At 40.7% G+C, this 20,510-nt stretch overlaps 1 protein-coding gene across 1 annotated transcript in view; it reads right to left on the reverse strand.

The window, feature by feature from the left end:
- Positions 1 to 20,510, reverse strand: part of oca2 (oculocutaneous albinism II) — a 145,281-nt gene that overhangs the window by 62,924 nt on the left and 61,847 nt on the right. The window contains exons 13-14 of the mRNA XM_061888337.1: positions 4,420 to 4,544; positions 3,870 to 4,008 (exon numbers count right to left, since the gene is read on the reverse strand). Of these exons, the coding sequence (XP_061744321.1) occupies positions 3,870 to 4,008; positions 4,420 to 4,544 (264 nt within the window). The remainder of the gene's footprint in view (positions 1 to 3,869; positions 4,009 to 4,419; positions 4,545 to 20,510) is intronic.

Consider the following 20,510-nt stretch of genomic DNA (forward strand, 5'->3'; position numbering starts at 1 on the left):
TTCTTCATTTAAAAGGAATTATGTGAGCGTGCCGTCGGTCGGCAGAGTGGAAATATTACAGTTTGTTTCATTATTGTTTACTATGGTTAGTCTTTATGTTTAGCACCTAGCAATGCTGTAGTGTCATAATAAAGCTACATTTGTGAATCGTTCCAATGAATTGATTAACGTGGACCCCGACTTAAAAAAAATGAAAAACTTATTTGGGTATTACCATTTAGTTGTCAATTGTACTGTGCAATCTACTAATAAAAGTCTCCATCAATCAAACAGTTTAGCAGTCGGCTTTAAAACATATTGCTCATCCTCTTTGTGTTCGGGCTCAAAAATAGTAAGTGCTGGATCATAGTTTGTCCCAAAGTCATTGTTGTTGGCTCTCACAAAGTCTGCATGATTTAGCATTGTTGTTGATGGAGAAGGGATCTGCGGTTCCTCCTGTACGTCACGGATCACGTAACTGGCTTACTCGTTATCTCTCCAAATGTTTTGGGAATGTCTGGGAGATTGATACTATTTTATTTTATATAAATACACATACATATATATATATATATATATATATATATACATTATACATACATACATATATATATATATATATATATATATATATATATATATACATATATATATATATATATATATATATATATATATATATATACATATATATATATATACATATATATATATATATATATACATATATATATATATATATACATATATATATATATATACATATATATATATATATACATATATATATATATATATACATATATATATATATATATACATATATATATATATATACATATATATACATATATATATATATATATACATATATATATATATATATACATATATATATATATATACATATATATATATATATATGTATATATATATATATATATATATATATATATATATAGATATATATATATATGTCTCAAGGTTGGCAAATATGGCTAAAGCATGACTTCCATGTTCATGTAACCCTGGATGGAGTCACATAATTGTCCAATGAAACAGAACCCGCTGATAAACGCAAATAATATTAGGGAAATTGACATTAATGTGAGTGAAATATTGTCATTGTGAGATGAAGAAACATTTCTTTGGAAAAATAACTCATTTATCCCTGACACTCTGAGCCGCCCCATCTTGATAAACAATGTTGAAAAAGCGACTAAACTACAAAGCTAAAGCTAGTGAGATAAACCAATACACCCACAACACATCTCATCTGTTATGTTGTTGTGAACGACATCATAGATGTAACATCAATGAACAAACAATCATACACACACAACACATCTCATCTGTTGTGTTGTTGTGAACGACATCATGAAGTAACATCAATGTACAAACAATCATACACACACAACACATCTCATCTGCTTGTGTTGTTGTGAAAGCCATCATTGTAACAATAATGTACAAACAGCGGTCGCAACACGAGTCGCTCTCTTATTTTTTTTTGTTAACAGCCTCTTACTCGTCAGGCTGAGACAAAAATCACAGCACACTTCCTCCCCTTTCACAATAATAGCACGGTGTGCAACATCCAGTCTGACTCTGCTGACAAAATAAAGGTTTTGAAAAAAGTAACTTGCACAAGCATATTGAACCTAAAGCACTTATTGATACATTTACACAATTACGGTTTGACTGAAAACACGGGTCAAAATTGTCCAAAGATGTATTGCAACAATAAATGGATTTTTGCATTTATTTAACAAACATTTCATTACATTTTACAAACCCTGTTTCCATATGAGTTGGGAAATTGTGTTAGATGTAAATATAAACGGAATACAATGATTGGCAAATCGTTTTCAACCCATATTCAGTTGAATGTACTGCAAAGACAATATATTTGATGTTCAAACTCATAAACTTGATTTATTTTTTTTGCAAATAATAATTAACTTAGAATTTCATGGCTGCATCACGTGCCAAAGTAGTTGGGAAAGGGCATGTTCACCACTGTGTTACATCACCTTTTCTTTTAACAACATTCAATAAACGTTTTGGAAACATTTAACACAATTTCCCAACTCATATTGAAACGGGGTTTGTAAAATGTAATGAAATGTTTGTTAAATAAATGCAAAAATCCATTTATTGTTGCAATACATCTTTGGACAATTTTGACCCGTGTTTTCAGTCAAACCGTAATTGTGTAAATGTATCAATAAGTGCTTTAGGTTCAATATGCTTGTGCAAGTTACTTTTTTCAAAACCTTTATTTTGTCAGCAGAGTCAGACTGGATGTTGCACACCGTGCTATTATTAAATTAGATTACATTTTATTTTACAAAAAGCACATAGTCTACGGCAGGGGTGCTCACACTTTTTCTGCAGGCGAGCTACTTTTCAATTGACCAAGTCGAGGAGATCCACCTCATTCCTATTTATAATTTATATTTATTTATTTATGAAAGAGACATTTTTGTTAACAAGTTAATGGTGTTTAATGATAATACAAGCATGTTTAACACACATAGATTCCTTTCTTTCATGAAGACAAGAATATAAGTTGGTGTATTACCTGATTCTGATGACTTGCATTGATTGGAATTAGACAGTGGTGCTGATAACGTCCGCATTTTCAAATGGAGGAAAAAAAAAGTCCTCCTTTCTGTCCAATACCACATGAAAGTGGTTGGATTTGGCATCTCATTTGTCCAACTTGCATACTCGTTTTTAAACACTTTGTTATGAGAGTAGCATATGTGTGTGGCCCTTTAATGTCTGGCAGCAGGTGAGTGACGTCAGTGAGTGTGCGGGTGGGCAAGCAAGTGAGAAAGCGGTCGCTGAGGGTGGGGGAGAAATACATTGGCATCAAACTCCGTAGCTTGCTAGCTTGTGCACGCTAGCTTTCTGAGACTCTTATTTTGTTAGCACAGGCAGGATGAAACAGGTCTTTTATGGTGAAGACAGGAACTGTGCAGTCGGTCTTTAGAGTTTTGACAGTAGGTACGGAGTCTCTAGAAATAAAATGTGTTTCTCTGCGTCCGCCCTGTTAGTGACTTTTTTCTTAAATATGAGCTCGCAGCAGCCAGCGTCATCTCACAAGATCCTCGGGTGCCGAGAATGTCAAACAACTGACGAAAGTGAAGTCTTGGTATGATTGATGATTGCTCATTTTTATGTCTATTTTTTAATGCCTGGCTTGAGATCGACTGACACACCCTCCGAGATCGACCAGTCGATCGCGATCGACGTAATGGGCACCTCTGCCCTAGGGTGATAAAATAAGTCTAAAAGGTAAAAAAAAAAATGGAATTAATAACTGAACGGAAAAACTAATTTGTTTTTTAATATTACTATGTCTTATTTAATTATTATTATTGCTATCATTATTTTACTTGTTGTGGTTTATTAATTACTTATTTATATCCAGGATTTTTAAACTATAAAGTTTTGGTGGTACAACAAATACTCATGTTTTTAAATTGATAAATTATCGTTTGATTAATTATGTTGTCAATCTCAATATTTGTGATTATTATATTTGCAATAAACGTCCAACACTTATCCCTACTTATATTTCAATTAGCAGTTGCACTTTTTCAATGGAAAATTCATTTATTTTAGGGGAACAGATTGGAATAGTTGCTTAGTTCAAGGTTTCAAGCCTGGACAATGATGTAGCGTACTGTGTAACATTTTTAAAATATCAGATGTTTGCAACTCAATTATACCAAAGAGCTCTGTGAAAAAAGAAAGAAGAGCCTGTTCCAGGTCAACAGACAAGCAAATCAATGAAAGGAATGAGTGAAGACTGAAGACGGATACAGGTACCTGTGTGAAACTGACACCTCGCTTTTAGAGCGCAGAGTGAGAGTGCTTACTTCTCTGCGCAGGTCCTGATTTGACACGATAATCACATTTGGTGGGTCGCCGACAGCTGTTGCGGCGCCGCCGATGTTGGTGAAGATTACTTCTGCAATCAGGACATGTCTGGGGTCCAGATTGAGCACCTCGCATAACCTGCATCATCACACGGAAAAGCCCTTTAGCACAGATTAAGTCGCAGTGGCTGCAGGAGAAATACAAAAAAAAAAATATGTAATGACAAATCGGCCCCAAAACATATATATGGGGGCCAAAAAGGCATGGGTGTATTAGCATCTGTGCTGTGCCGCCTGCTGGCCAGCAGACAAGACAAGACAAGACTCACTTTTTGTTATCTGTGCCCTGGAAAAAGTGAATTCATAAAATACACAGTCAAAGTGAGGAATTGCAGCAGGCTACAGAAAGCTGTGGAATTTCAGGGAGTGAAGTGGAGGAACACATAGTCTCTGGGAGAGAACAACAGCGGGTCCGACAAACACAATCCATAAGATATTTGTGTTGTTTTTAGCAGGGCACTGAAAAAGGGTGATGAAGAAGATCCCACACCTGATGGTTACAGGTGTGAAAAGCATCATGGTGGTCACATTGTCCAGGAAGGCTGAGAGGATGGCGGCGATAAGGCAGAGGATGATGATCATGGGCCACACACGGCCTTTGGAGAGGCGGTAAGCCTGCGGGGAGGTAGGAAGTAACGAAATGAGTCAAGACGAAACACGCTGACATTAGGGGTGTCAAAAAAATCATTGGCAGATTAATCGCAATTCTAAATTGCAACGATTTTTAATCGATTAGAAAAAATCAAATATCGAGTTTTTTTCCCCCAAATCTGTCCTGTCCAGCCACTCATACAAATGATATTGTTGATGTAGATCGGTGTTTCTCAACCACTCCCACGGCACACCAGACTGTATCTCGTGTGCCACCGGAGATACAGTAATCAGGAACTTTTCAAAAGCAGGAAACATGGTGGCTTGCATGTCCAGGGTGATTGGAGTGTGTGGATGCTGGAACGGTTCAAATTGGATGAGAAATGTGGGATATGCGGTCAATTGTATATTTCCCATTTACTGTCAATGGGGAGAAAATTATCGTGAATTTTGCAAAAGGGAAAACATGTTTTGCGTGCGATATATCAGAAGAATAGTGTGGGATCTATTTTAGGCCCCATCCTGTTCGCTCTTTATCTCCTCCCTCTTGGAGATATTTTTAAGAAACATGGAGTGTTTTATCACTTTTATGCAGATGACTGCCAAATTTATATGCCGATTTCAAAAAGCCACGGCCCCCTTACACCCCTTCTTAACTGTCTATGTGACGTCAAGGCTTGGTTAGCCCAGAATTTTTTAATAATGAATGAGGGAAAAACGGAAATTTTAGTTTTTGGTCCGGCCCTCACTGACTTGGGACCATTGCAAAATGATGTGCGTCCCAAAGTCACCAGCCTTGGCGTCACTATAGACAGCGATTTTAAACTAGACAAAATAGTCAATGGCGTTTTAAAATCGTGTTTTTATCACCTTCGTCTTTTAGTAAAGGTTAAACCGTTTTTATCTTTTAACCTTTTTGAACAAGATGTGCATGCTTTTATTTCAAGTCCAATCCGATCCAATCCACTTTATTTATATAGCACATTTAAACAACAATAACGTTTCCAAAGTGCTGCACAGCCATGTTAAAAACAATATTATTCTCCACCAATGACTGAATAAAACAAATGATTAAAAACTATTTTAAAGGGTGAAATCAATTAAAACAGTAAAATAGAAATCAAAGTGTATAAAAAACACAGAAGACAACAGAGAACAGAGGACCACACAACTCACGTAGTGTTAAAAGCCAAAGAATAAAAGTGGGTGTTAAGACGAGACTTAAAACACTCCACTGTGGAAGCAGTTTGAACATGGAGGGGCAGAGTGTTCCGGAGCTTAGGGCCGACCACAGAGAAGGCCCTGTCTCCCCTGGTCTTAAGTCTGGTCTTGGGCACCACGAGCTGGAACTGGCTCTCGGACCTCAGAGCGCGCGCAGGAATGTAAATTTGGATAAGGTCCGAGATATATTGAGGTGCCAGTCCATGTAAAGATTTAAAAACAAACAGCAATGTTTTAAAATCAATTCTAAAATGAACAGGGAGCCAGTGCAAACTCTGAAGAATTGGGGTTGTATGCTGGCGTTTCCTGGCCCCTGTTAAAAGTCGTGCTGCCGCGTTCTGGACTAACTGCAACCGGGAGAGAGCTTTTTGGCTAATGCCAGCATAAAGTGCATTGCAGTAGTCCAGGCGACTTGAAATAAAAGCATGCACGACTTGTTCAAAAAGGTTAAAAGATAAAAGGTGGCCTGGACTACTGCATACCCTTAATAATTTGGTTAATTTAGGGGATTGTATAACAATGAATATGTCCTTTAATTTTAATGGGGATTTCCTAGAAATTTGGGGATTTCAGGAAAACCGGGAATTTTTTAAAATATTGATATCAGCACAGGACTCCAAAGGACTCCGCCAAGGCTGTCCTTTGTCACCGATTCTGTTCATAACTTTTATGGACAGAATTTCTATGCGCAGTCAAGGCATTGAGGGGTTCCGGTTTGGTGGCCGCGGGATTGGGTTCCTGCTTTTTGCAGATGATGTGGTCCTGATGGCTTCATCTGGCCGGGATCTTCAGCTCTCGCTGGATCGGTTCGCAGCCGAGTGTGAAGCGACCGGAATGAGAATCAGCACCTCCAAGTCCGAGTCCATGGTTTTCGCCCGGAAAAGGGTGGAGTGCCATCTCCGGGTTGGGGAGGAGACCCTGCCCCAAGTGGAGGAGTTCAAGTACCTAGGAGTCTTGTTCACGAGTGAGGGAAGAGTGGATCGTGAGATCGACAGGCGGATCGGTCCGGCGTCTTCAGTAATGCAGACGTTGTATCGATCCGTTGTGGGGAAGAAGGAGCTGAGCCGGAAGGCAAAGCTCTCAATTTACCGGTCGATCTACGTTCCCATCCTCCACTATGGTCATGAGCTTTGGGTCATGACCGAAAGGATAAGATCACGGGTACAAGCGGCCGAAATGAGTTTCCTCCGCCGTGTGGCGGGGCTCTCCCTTAGAGATAGGGTGAGAAGTTCTGCCATCCGGGAGGAACTCAAAGTAAAGCCGCTGCTCCTTCACATCGAGAGGAGCCAGATGAGGTGGCTTGGGCATCTGGTCAGGATGCCACCCGAACGCCTCCCCAGGGAGGTGTTTAGGGCACGTCCAGTCGGCAGGAGGCCATGGGGAAGACCCAGGACACGTTGGGAAGACTATGTCTCCCGGCTGGCCTGGGAACGCCTCGGGATCCCCCGGGAAGAGCTGAACGAAGTGGCTGGTGAGAGGGAAGTCTGGGCTTCCCTGCTTAGGCTGCTGCCCCCGCGACCCGACCTCGAATAAGCGGAAGATGATGGATGGATGGATGGATATCAGCACAATTGTCCGAGATGATATGGTATTGGCATTTTTTAGCATCGGTTGAAAAATGTTGCCGTAGTAGCGGTTTGAATTCAGATTAGGTATTTCTGAATTTCGGGAAAACCAGTCATTTGTATTTAAAATTGTATTTGTAATTTTTTTCCTTCTGTTCACTCTTTTAGTTTTACCTCTCTTTCTGAAATGAAGCTGTTCTGTGCTTTTTATGTTGTGATTATGTATGGGCTCAGGTTACGACATTTTGTTCATGTGTTTGAGGCTTGCAGTTAGCGCTAAGAGTAGCTGTAATGCTGGACATAAAACAGTTTGTTAAGACGACAACCGGATCCTTTTTTTATTGTTGCATCGACACGACACTCCAGACAATTATTTTGACTCGGGGGGGCCAAATTTAGAGAAAAAATGGGTCTGGGTGCCGTTATATCTCTTTTTTAGGAACACTAATACAGAACCTCACAATAATGTCTGATTGAATGCTAAAAACATTATGACGGACCGCCTTAAAAAACGGAATTAAATTTTAAATTTTTTTACTGAAGGAGACACCCAGAATGTACATGAAAATAAAGAATTTGGGATTTACAATATCAACTACGAATGATAAAACACTGAATATTGACAACATATGAACGTCACACCCCCTCTCGATCGACATATTTTACAATCAAGCGAAACACAAAAAAAATGCATGAAAATGTCCTCTTCACATTCAAATGAATGTGAAGGAGAAAAAAAACCCTACTATCTGATACATCTGATAGATTTAGAACTTTGTTGTAAAAATCTCCTTCAGTCCCTGACAACCGTATTTCAGGCTGGCAGTTCTGGAAACACTCGGTGGAAACGCAACCTACCCACACTGCTTGGTGCCTCGTCTGAGCTGCTGTGACTTAGTTTTAACTGGCTGCAAAGTAAACAAAACACAAAATGCTGGACGACAGCAAAGACTTATAGCATGTGGAGTAAGGACGGCGTCCACAAAGTACACCCGTACATGACCTGAAAACCAACAGTGTCCCCACAAAGAACGATAGCGTCCGCACTACTTAGATAGTCTCGATTGCAAAAACAAAACAGGTGCGGAGAATAGCGCTCAAGGCAGAAATTAAACTGCAACAGGAAAGTACCAAAAAAACAGGAAAAAACACTAAAAAATAGGAGCCCAGGACAAGGGCTAAGACACTGTTCACAGGAAAACACCGAAAAACTCCAAATAAGTCACATTGTGATGTGACAGGGGGGTGATAGTACACCAGAGGTGGGTAGAGTAGCCAGGAATTGTACTCAAGTAAGAGTACAGTTACTTTAGAGATTTATTATTCAAGTAAAAGTAAGGAGTAGTCACCCAAATATTTACTTGAGTAAAAGTAAAAAGTATGTTGTGAAAAAACTACTCAAGTACAGAGTAACTGATGAGTAACCTGATTACGGCAAAAAATAATGCACAAAAACATAAAAATAGCAATGAACAAATTCAGAGCCAGTAATATCTCTTAAGCAAATTAAAACAATATTATATATTAAATAATAGTACATTAAAATAAAATGAAAAAAATGGCACATTGAGCCACAATAACTTAACAGCACCAATCAGGATGCCACCCGAACGCCTCCCTAGGGATGTGTTTAGGGCACGTCCAGCTGGTAGGAGGCCACGGGGAAGACCCAGGACACGTTGGGAAGACTATGTCTCCCGGCTGGCCTGGGAACGCCTCGGGATCCCCCGAGAAGAGCTAGACGAAGTGGCTGGGGATAGGGAAGTCTAGGCTTCCCTGCTTAGGCTGCTGCCCCCGCGACCCGACCTCGGATAAACGGAAGATGATGGATGGATGGATAGCCTCAGTAGGAATTCATTGATTTGATTGATTGATTAAAACATGTATTAGTAGATTGCACAGTACAGTACATATTCCGTACAATTGACCACTAAATGGTAACACCCCAATAAGTTTTTCAACGTTTATCAATTACTTAATAAATGACCAAGTGGAGGTGATCTACCTCATATATACATACACACACAAATCATTTATACACACACATATCATATATATGTGTACATATATATATTAAATATATATTAAATATATATATATATATATATATATATACACATTTATATATACAGTATATAATTTATATTTATTTATTTTGCCGTTTTTGTTGACATGTTAAAGGTGTTTTAATGAATATACATGCATGTTTAACATATAGATTCCTATCTTTCATGAAGACAAGAATATAAGTTGGTGTATTACCTGATTCTGATGACTTGCAATGATAGGAATCAGACGTGCACGTTTTCAAATGGAGGAGAAAAAAAGTTTCTCTTTTCGGTCTAATACCACATGAAAGTCGTTGGTTTTTGGCATCTTATTTGTCCAGCTTCCATATTCGTTTTTATACACTTTACAAGAAATACATTGTCGGCAAACTCCGTGGCTTGCTAGCTTGTTTGCGCTGGCTTTTGGAGACTCTTATTTTGTTAGCGCAGGCGCAATGGAGCGGCGCTTTTATTGTGAGGACAGGAACTGTGCGATCAGTCTTTAGGTTTGTGACGGGAAGTACGGTTGAAATAAAAAGTGTCTTTTTTCCTTTACACTTTTGATTGATTGATTAAAACTTTTATTAGTAGATTGCACAGTACAGTACATAATCCGTACAATTGACCACTAAATGGTAACACCCCAATAAGTTTTTCAACTTGCTTAAGTCGGGTCATGTGACCGCCTGGCTCTGTTTGATTGGTCCAACGTCACCAGTGACTGCATGTGATTGGTGAAACGCAGGCATGCGTAGATTCTACTTTGAAGCTCTGTCATTAACCAAAACAAACATTAATAGATCGATAAAAAAAAGTAGCGAGTAGCGAGCTGAATGTAGATAAATGGAACGGAGTAAAAGTAGCGTTTCTTCTCTATAAATATACTCAAGTAAAAGTAAAAGTATGTTGCATAAAAACTACTCGTAGAAGTACAATTTATCCCAAAAGTTACTCAAGTAAATGTAACGGAGTAAATGTAGCGCGTTACTACCCACCTCTGTAGTACACCTACTTTGAGACAAGAGCTATAGTGATACATGCTTGGTTATGGTTTAAATTCATATCCAACAATTGTGGGAACGACTTTTTACTGTCAATAAAATTTTGTTTTTTTATGATTTCTGCTTGTGGTGTGCCTCAGGATTTTTTTCAATGAAAAATATATGCCTTGGCTCATAAAAGGCTAAAAAAACACTGATGTAGACCACAAGTAAGTGTTTTCCATTTAGAAAAAGATAATAATAATAAGAGATGTCCGATGATATCGGACTGCCGATTTTATTTGTATTTAAAATGTATGACTTTTCAAAACGCCGCTGTACGGAATGGTACACGGACGTAGGGAGAAGTACAGAGCAGTTGCGTCTCCCAGTCATACTTGCCAACCCATCCGATTTTCCCGGGAGATTCCAGAATTTCAGTGCCCCTCCCGAAAATCCCCCAAGGCAACCATTCTCCTGAATTTCTCCTGATTTCCACCCAGACAACAATATTGAAGGCACTGCTTTTGAGTTCCAGCTCAATCAGATAATACCTACGGCTTTTCACACACACAAGTGAATGCAAGGAATACTTGGTCAACAGCCATACAGGTCACACTGAGGGTGGCCGTATAAACAACGTTAACACTGTTACAAATATGTGCCACACTGTGAACCCACACCAAACAAGAATGACAAACACATTTCGGGAGAACATCCGCACCGTAACACACAACATAAACACAACAGAATCCCTTGTAGCACTAACTACAATACACCCTCCCCGCCCCCGCTACTCCCTACCCTCCCCCCACCTCAACCTTCTCTTGCGCTCTCAGGGAGAGCATGTCCCAAATTCCAAGCTGCTGTTTTGGGGCATGTTGAAAAAAAAAAGCACTTTGTGACTTCAATAATAAATATGGCAGTGCCATGTTGGCATTTTTTTCCATAACTTGAGTTGATATAGTTTGGAAAACCTTGTTACATTTTTAGACCAGTTGATCTGCCGTTTCTTTTCTTTTTCTTCTATGTCCCACTCTCCCTTGTGGAGGGGGTCCGGTCCGATCCGGTGGCCATGTACTGCTTGCCTGTGTATCGGCTGGGGACATCTCTGCGCTGTTGATCCGCCTCCGCTTGGGATGGTTTTCTGCTGGCTCCGCTGTGAACGGCACTCTCGCTGCTGTGTTGGATCCGCTTTGGACTGGACTCTCGCGACTGTGTTGGATCCATTGTGGATTGAACTTTCACAGTATCATGTTAGACCCGCTCGACATCCATTGCTTTCCTCCTCTCCAAGGTTCTCATAGTCATCATTGTCACCGATGTCCCACTGGGTGTGAGTTTTCCTTGCCCTTATGTGGGCCTACCGAGGATGTCGCGGTGGTTTGTGCAGCCCTTTGAGACACTAGTGATTTAGGGCTATATAAGTAAACATTGATTGATTGATTGATTGATCACAACAAAATTAGGCATAATAATGTGTTAATTCCACGACTGTATATATCGGTATCGGTTGATATCGGAATCGGTAATTAAGAGTTGAACAAAATGGGAAGATGGGATATCGGCAAAAAAGCCATTATTGGACATCTCTAAAAACAATATGACTCCTTTAATGCGCCCTATAATTTGGTGCGCCTAATATATGAAAAAAAGATTCAAAAAAATAGACCATTCATCGGCAGTGCGCCTTATAATCCGGTTCGCCCTATGGTCCGGAAAATACGCTATGTGTTCCTGTCTAACAGAGGGATTGTGAATGATAGGCAACATTCCAACCCTAGTTGAGGGTTGAATGTCAAAAATGTGTCGACAGGCAGCAAAGTGGTCTTTATTTGGAGAAGTGGCCCTCATCTCCCTCGCACTCTAAAATTGATGAGGCTCCCGGTGGACAGAGACAGCCCCGCGCTCCTGTGTTATGAGACAGAAGATTTAAGATGAAAAGATGATGCACATCCTTGACCTACACGGGGAATGAAGGTGCGCTGGACTGGAGAGGCGGCCTCACATTACCGCACAGCGGTATGAGATTTACGGTCAGATTCAATTTACACTCATGCCCACCGAGTCACTAAAAAGGTTCATCAAGCCACGTCTGCTTGTTGCCGGGCCCGCGACGTCACACTGACCCAAAAAGGTCACCACCTCATCACTTCACCCTCAAAGACATCCGTGTGAAATTCTTGATCTCTGGCCAAGCTTTGAAGAGGTCCCAGCGACCTCTGACCTTTGAGGGCGGCGAGTTCTAACCAGCTCGGCGGCAGACGTCGATCGTTGGCGGGGTGTGCGAGAACAGAACGTCACATGGCAGGGGGATAAGAACCTTGGAAACGTCTCTCAGCAGCAGTGACCCACTTCTGACAAACTTTTTCACCACTCAAAACGGAGAGAACGTCTTGCGTGATAGCCAATTATATTGTCATTGTGTCGCAGAAGTCAGCTTGAATGTTCCCTCAGATCGGTCAAGACAAAAGGTATTATTGCCATTATTATTTTGAGACTAAATTAACCACGGATGTAACAATACATAATAATGCAGGGTTCGGTCCTTGGCCCTGCACTCTTCAGCATCTACATCAGGGGTCTCAAACTCAATTCACCTTGGGGCCACTGAATGCAGAAACTGTGTGAGGCTGGGCCGCGATAAAAGATTTCTTTAAAAAAAATCTGAAATGCACTTTTTAATGAATTCCCCTTCTTCAGGTAGCTAGCTTTGACTGCAGATTTTTTTTTTTTTTTTTTTTTTTCCTGAAGGAACTTTCCTGAAGGAATCAATAAAGTACTATCTATCTATCTATGAATCGTTCTTTCCGGTTGCTTTCTTGAAGAAATCGTGTTGCCTCAGTAGACTGGTTTTAAAATGTGCAACCCGGTTCACTCTCTCACCATGCAATACATATATGCATACATACACACACATTCACACATACACACATGCATATATGCAATACATATATGTATATATACACATACATACACATATACATATACACATACATACACACATACATATATACATACATATACACACACACATACAGTACATACATATAAATATATACACATACATACATACATATATACATACATATATACATATACATACATATACACACACACATACAGTACATACATATAAATATATACACATACATACATACATATATATACATACATATATACATACACATACATACATATTTACATATATATACATACATACATATATATACATATATATATGTATGTTTTGCATACTCCTCAGCATGTCTAGTTGTATAATGACGTTTCAAATTGTATTCCTTGTGCACCGCAACTTTCTCTGTGCAAATAAGACATGTCGGGGTGCCCCTGTGCTCAACAAAGAAATATTGCATCCCCCACTTTTCCTGGAATTGTCTTTGCTCAACACTAACCTTTCTCTTCACCGCAGGCTTTGAAAAAGACAAGTTTGGGATCGTGGAATATATTTGTATTTAGCCGACGCACGGAAAGTAATGTTATTTCCGCAATGTGTGTCGCTCCGCCTTTCCTCCCTGCAGCAACACGTCGGTCGGTGGAAAGTACCGGGATCGCCAGCGCAAAAAAGTGATGGCAATGCAAATTAAACAATAAAACAAAAAATAACGGTTTGAATTAGTCCAGGTTATCGGAGACTTTATTACTGACGGACAGGTGTCGCGGTGTGACTGCAGCCAGGCACGTAAGAAAACCCTGGTCTCCATGGCAACATTTCTGTCGCTTTCACTGATTTGCCGCTTTTCCACTGACGCAGGGGTATTTTGGACCCAAATAACAAAAATCGCCTCTGTCTGGGGCCAACGGGAGGGGGGGGGGGGGGGGGGGGGGACTCCCCACAACCGGACGGGAAGACCGCCCCCCACTCCACCAGCATCCGGGCCCCCACGACCCCACCTCCGGGGAGCACGGCGAGGTCCACAACAGGCCGCCCCACCCAAGTCGGCCGCCACAGGACCACCCAGCGCAGGGCCGCGGTAACCACCCACCCCACCCGTAGGGACCCCAACGACGGAGATGGAACAACCAGCAACCGCCCTGTCGAAATCCCCCCCCTGAGGGAGGGGGGGGTAAAAACATAATTAACATAATTAATTAACATAATTAATACATCAAAAATAAATAAGTAAAAACACTTTACAAAAAAAATATTGTATATATATATATGTATATATATGTATATATATATATATATATATATATATATATATATATACATACACATACATATACATATATATACACACACATGCATACATGCAATACATATATGCATACATACACACACATTCACACATACACACATGCATATATGCATGTGGGGCGGCATAGCTCGGTTGGAAGAGCGGCCGTGTCAGCAACTTGAAGGTTGCAGGTTCGATTCCCGCTTCCGCCATTCTAGTCACTGCCGTTGTGTCCTTGGGCAAGACACTTTACCCACCTGCTCCCAGCGCCGCCCACACTGGTTTAGAAATGTAACTTAGATATTGGGTTTCACTATGTAAAGCGCTTTGAGTCGCTAGAGAAAAGCGCTATATAAATATAATTCACTTCACTATATGCAATACATATATGTATATATACACATACATACACATATACACATACATACACACGTACATATATATATACATACATATACACACACACATACAGTACATACATATAAATATATACACATACATACATACATATACACATATATACATACACATACATACATATTTACATATATATACATACATACATATACACATACACATATACACATATACATGCATACATGCACACATACACATATATACATACACATACATACAGTATACACATACATATACACACATACCTCCGCATACATATATACACACAAAAAAAATTAATTAAAATAAGATCACAGAAAATATCACTACCCCAGTAGCTGGCCGACTCGCAGCAACTCGGAATACCCTGCAGCACCAAGCTACCACAATGGATGAGGGGACTAGACCCAGCCGGCCCCAACCAAGACGGGCACCCGGAAGGTATGGACGGTGGGACCCATCAGGAGCTCCAGACATGCAGCCCGGATGCAGCAGCCCATAAATATACATACACACATATGTATATATATATATATATATATATATACATACATATATATACATATATATATATATATATATATACGTTCACACATAAATATATACACACATACATATACACGCATACACATACATATACAGTACGTGTATACATACCCACACATGCACATACACACATACATATACACATCTATTAACACACACATACCTGTAACCATACATGCACACATATATACGTACATACACACATTTACATCCATCCACCCGTCCCTCCACACAGACAGACACACACACACACACACACACACACACACACACACACACACACACACACACACACACACACAGACACATGTATACGACAACAAATCCATACACAGGCCGGAGGGACAGCGATTAAATCCCGGCATCCACTGCCCACTGAGAACTAGCCAAACCCCCAAGCCCCACAGGTCCAGCCGCATACCCACGCCACCCAGGGAAAACCCCCGACAAGCCCGCCCTACACAGCAGTGCGAAACCGGGCGCGCCAGGGCGCAAGGGAACCCTAGGCCAGTGGTTCGCAACCTTTTTTCAGTGATGTACCCCCTATGAACATTTTTTAATTCAAGTAACCCCTAATCAGAGCACAGCATTTTTGGTTGAAAAAAAAAGAGATAAAGAAGTAAAATAAAGCAATATGTCATCAGTTTCTGATTTATTAAATTTTATAGCAGTGAAAAATATTGCTCATTTGTAGTGGTCTTTCTTGAACTATTTGGAAAAAAAGATATAAAAATAACTAAAAACTTGTTGAAAAATAACCAAGTGATCCAATTATAAATAAAGATTCCTACACATAGAAGTAATCATCAACTTAAAGTGCCCTCTTTGGGAATTTTAATAAAGATCCATCTGGATTCATGAACTAAATTTCTTCACAAAAAAATAAATCTTTAACATCAATATTTATGGAACATGTACACAAAAAAATCTAGCTGTCAACACTGAATATTGCATTGTTGCATTTCTTTTCACAGTATATGAACTTACATTCATATTTTGTTGAAGTATTATCCATCCATCCATTTTCTACCGCTTATTCCCTTTCGGGGTCGCGGGGGGCGCTGGCGCCTATCTCAGCTACAATCGGGCGGAAGGCGGTGTACACCCTGGACAAGTCGCCACCTCATCGCAGGGCCAACACAGATAGACAGACAACATTCACCCTCACATTCACACACTAGGGCCAATTTAGTGTTGCCAATGAACCTATCCCCAGGTGCATGTCTTTGGAAGTGGGAGGAAGCCGGAGTACCCGGAGGGAACCCACGCATTCACGGGGAGAACATGCAAACTCCACACAGAAAGATCCCGAGCCTGGATTTGAACCCAGGACTGCAGGACCTTCGTATTGTGAGGCAGACGCACTAACCCCTCTGCCACCGTGAAGCCTGTTGAAGTATTATATAAAGGATTTTTTAATTGTTGCTATTTTTAGAATACTTTTTAAAAATCTCACGTACCCCTTGGCATACCTTCAAGTACCCCCAGGGGTACATGTGCCCCCATTTGAGAACCACTGCCCCCGGCCAACACCCGACAAGCCAACCAACACAACAATTAACAAGTATGAAGCCGGCTAGTCCGTCCGCCCTGACAACCACCACGAGTGGCCGCTATCACCAGTCACAACATCAGCCACCCCCCTGCACCGGACCCAGCAGCCACAATAACCCCAGACAGCCAGCACCACCCCACCAAATCAAAGTGATCGAGAAAAGAAAAAAAAAACGGCGACCGGCAACCACACCCCAACAGGATCATGGAGACCAGCCCACGCCACTGTTATGCTGATGACACCCCACTCTACATGCCCTTTAAGCTGACCAACGCGCCGGATTGTAGAAAGCTGGAGGCGTGTCTTATTGAAATTAAACAATGGATGTCTGCTAACTTTTTGCAACTCAACATCGGGAAAACGGAAATGCTGACTATCGGTCCTGCTAGACACCGACATCGAATTAATAAAACCACCTTAACATTTGACAACCAAACAATTACACAAGGCGACTCGGTAAAGAATCTGAGTTAATATCTTCGACCCAACTCTCTCGTTTGAGTCACACAACTAGAGTGTTGCTAAAACGGTCTTCTTTCATCTCCGTATCACTTCCTGTTAATGTGACGTTAAGCGAGTTCACTTCCTGTTGAATGGAGTCCGTCTGTTTCAACTTGACACTGAGGAGTTTATATCGGCAACTTTGCACAAAAACAGCTCGGCCTTTATGTTCAATGTGAATACTGTATCTAAATTGTTTAGGCAGTAAGGGCTTCACGGTGGCAGAAGGGTTAGTGCGTCTGCCTCACAATACGAAGGTCCTACAGTCCTGGGTTCAAATCCAGGCTCGGGATCTTTCTGTGTGGAGTTTGCATGTTCTCCCCGTGAATGTGTGGGTTCCGTCCGGGTACTCCGGCTTCCTCCCACTTCCAAAGACATGCACCTGGTGATAGGTTGATTGGCAACAGTAAATTGGCCCTAGTGTGTGAATGTGAGTGTGAATGTTGTCTGTCTATCTGTGTTGGCCCTGCGATGAGGTGGCGACTTGTCCAGGGTGTACCCCGCCTTCCGCCCGATTGTAGCTGAGATAGGCGCCAGCGCCCCCCGCGAACCCAAAGGGGAATAAGCGGTAGAAAATGGATGGATGGATGTTTGCCGATAAATGATTTAAAATGTGATCTCGGAAATTATCGGTATCGGTTTTTAAAACGCTGTTGTACGGAGTGGTACACATCCCGTAAAACACGGATACAAACTCAGTCAGCAGCCCCTCCCCTCTCCAACATACTACACAGGAGTTGACGACTGCAGCATGAGAGGTTTACTGCCGATGCTTGATGACCTCATCAAACCGCCGCGAGCGGAGCATAACAACAACAAAAGTGTGTTGTTGCCGGTGCTGGAGCCGTAGCTAACAAGCCAGCTCACTCGGTGACTGATTAACAACACCATGTCTATAGTTTGGGATTATTTTAAAGTGTTTCTGACCGATAAAAAACTGGCAATTTGCAATGACTGCAAAAATGTGGTTATGCGAGGAGGAACCGAGACGTCTTCCTTTAATACGAGCAATTAGATCTCCCACCTCTTCAAGAATCATAAGGAGATACACAATAAATACAAGCGGAAGATGGATGAAGAGCAAACACCGGAAAAAAGTAGTACCACACAGTTGTCACTTAAAGACTCCGCTGAGAAAAAAACAAAAATACAACATGGCGCACACTTTGCAGCTTGCAGGCCACTTCAAGCACTCACCACTAGCTTGCAGCACATTTGTGTAACTGATACAGATATTTTAGAGCAGGGCAGATTGAGCCCAGTTTATAATTTCCTGTTATATGGTATGGCAGCCAGACTTGCACTAAATGAGGACTATGTTATTGTTTACTTTATTACTCTAGTATACTCTGGATTGAAGCTGTGTGCCTTCATTGTTTTTGTAGCTGTTGTTTTGAGGCATGTTTAAAAAAAAAAGAATAATGACTTGGACTTTGTGAAAGTCAAAGTATAGTATTTCCCATAGTTGTAGTGGGCATCAGGATTATCTCAAAGAGAGCATATCCCAAATTCCAAGCTGCTGTTTTGAGGCATGTTAAAAAAAATAATGCACTTTGTGACTTCAATAATAAAAATATGGGAGTGCCATATTGGCACTTTTTTTTAAATAATTTGAGTTGAAGTTGTTCTCTTATTTTGGAAAACCTTGTTACATTGTTTAATGCAGGGGAGCCCATTACATCGATCGCGAGCTACCCGTCGACCGCGGGGGGGGTGTCAGTCGATCTCCAGCCAGGCTTTTAAAAAAAATAGACCTAAAGATTAGTGATCATCAATCTTCACCAAGACGTCACTTAAATGACATTCACGGTACCGGAGGGTCTTTTGAGATGACGCTGGCTGCTGCAAGATCATCGTTTTCCGAGACTCTGTGTTTAGTTAGCGCAGGCAGCATGAAGCAGGGCGTTTATTGTGAAGATAGGAAATGTGCAGTCGGCCTTTAGAGTTTTGACGGAAGGGACGGCGCGAAAGTCTGTTGAAATAAAAAGTGTTTCTCGCCTTCCTCTCTATAATTTTTTCATAATAATGAACTGGCAGCAGCCAGCGTCATCTCACAAGACCCTCGGGTGCCGTGAATGTCAATCAAGCAAGCTACGGAATTTGCCGCCAATGTTTTTCTTGTAAAGTGTATGGAAGCTGGATGAATTAGATGCCAAAAACCCACTTTCATGTGGTATTGTACAGAAAGGACCACTTTTTTTCTCCTCCATTTGAAAATGTGGGCGTTATCATCATTACTGTCTGATTCCAATCAATGCAAGTCATCAGAATCAGGTAATACAGCAACTTATATTCTTGTCTTTGTGAAAGAAAGACATCTATATGTGTTACACATGCTTGTATTATCATTAAACACATTTAACTTGTTTACAAAAATGTCTCTTTCATAAATAAATAAATATAAAAGATATATATAAATGAGGTAGATCCCCTCGAGTTGGTCAATTGAAAAGTAGCTTGCCTGCAGAAAAAGTGTGGGCACCCCTGGTTTAATGCATCCAGCGGGGCATCACAAAAAATTATGCATAATGTGTTAATCCCACAACCATATAATATCGGTATCGGTGGATATCGGAATCGGTAATTAAGAGTTGGACAATATGGGACTATCGGATATCGGCAAAAAAGCCATTATCTAGTAAAATAGTTTAGATTGGGTCATGACGTTTATTAATGGGAAAATGTGTTAAGGTCTCTTGTTTTCATGTTAGTGTTTAAGATAGCAAGGTAATGCCAGTTGGTCTCCATAGTTTTATCAAAGTGTGGTTATCAATCACGGTTTTTCAATTAATTTGATTTTTTATACGCTAGTGCTAACCGCAGCAGCTGAAATCGATGCAAAAGGTTGACCGCTCTTGTAACACGTAACAAAGCATGCATATGGCGATTATCAAGGCCGGAAAATTTACCGACTTCATTTACATTTATAGTCCTGGTTAATTGACGTATCGAATTTTGGCCGAGGCGTACAAAAAA

The sequence above is a fragment of the Nerophis ophidion genome, linkage group LG26 (genome assembly GCF_033978795.1).
Source record: "Nerophis ophidion isolate RoL-2023_Sa linkage group LG26, RoL_Noph_v1.0, whole genome shotgun sequence".
NCBI classification, from domain to species: domain Eukaryota; kingdom Metazoa; phylum Chordata; class Actinopteri; order Syngnathiformes; family Syngnathidae; genus Nerophis; species Nerophis ophidion.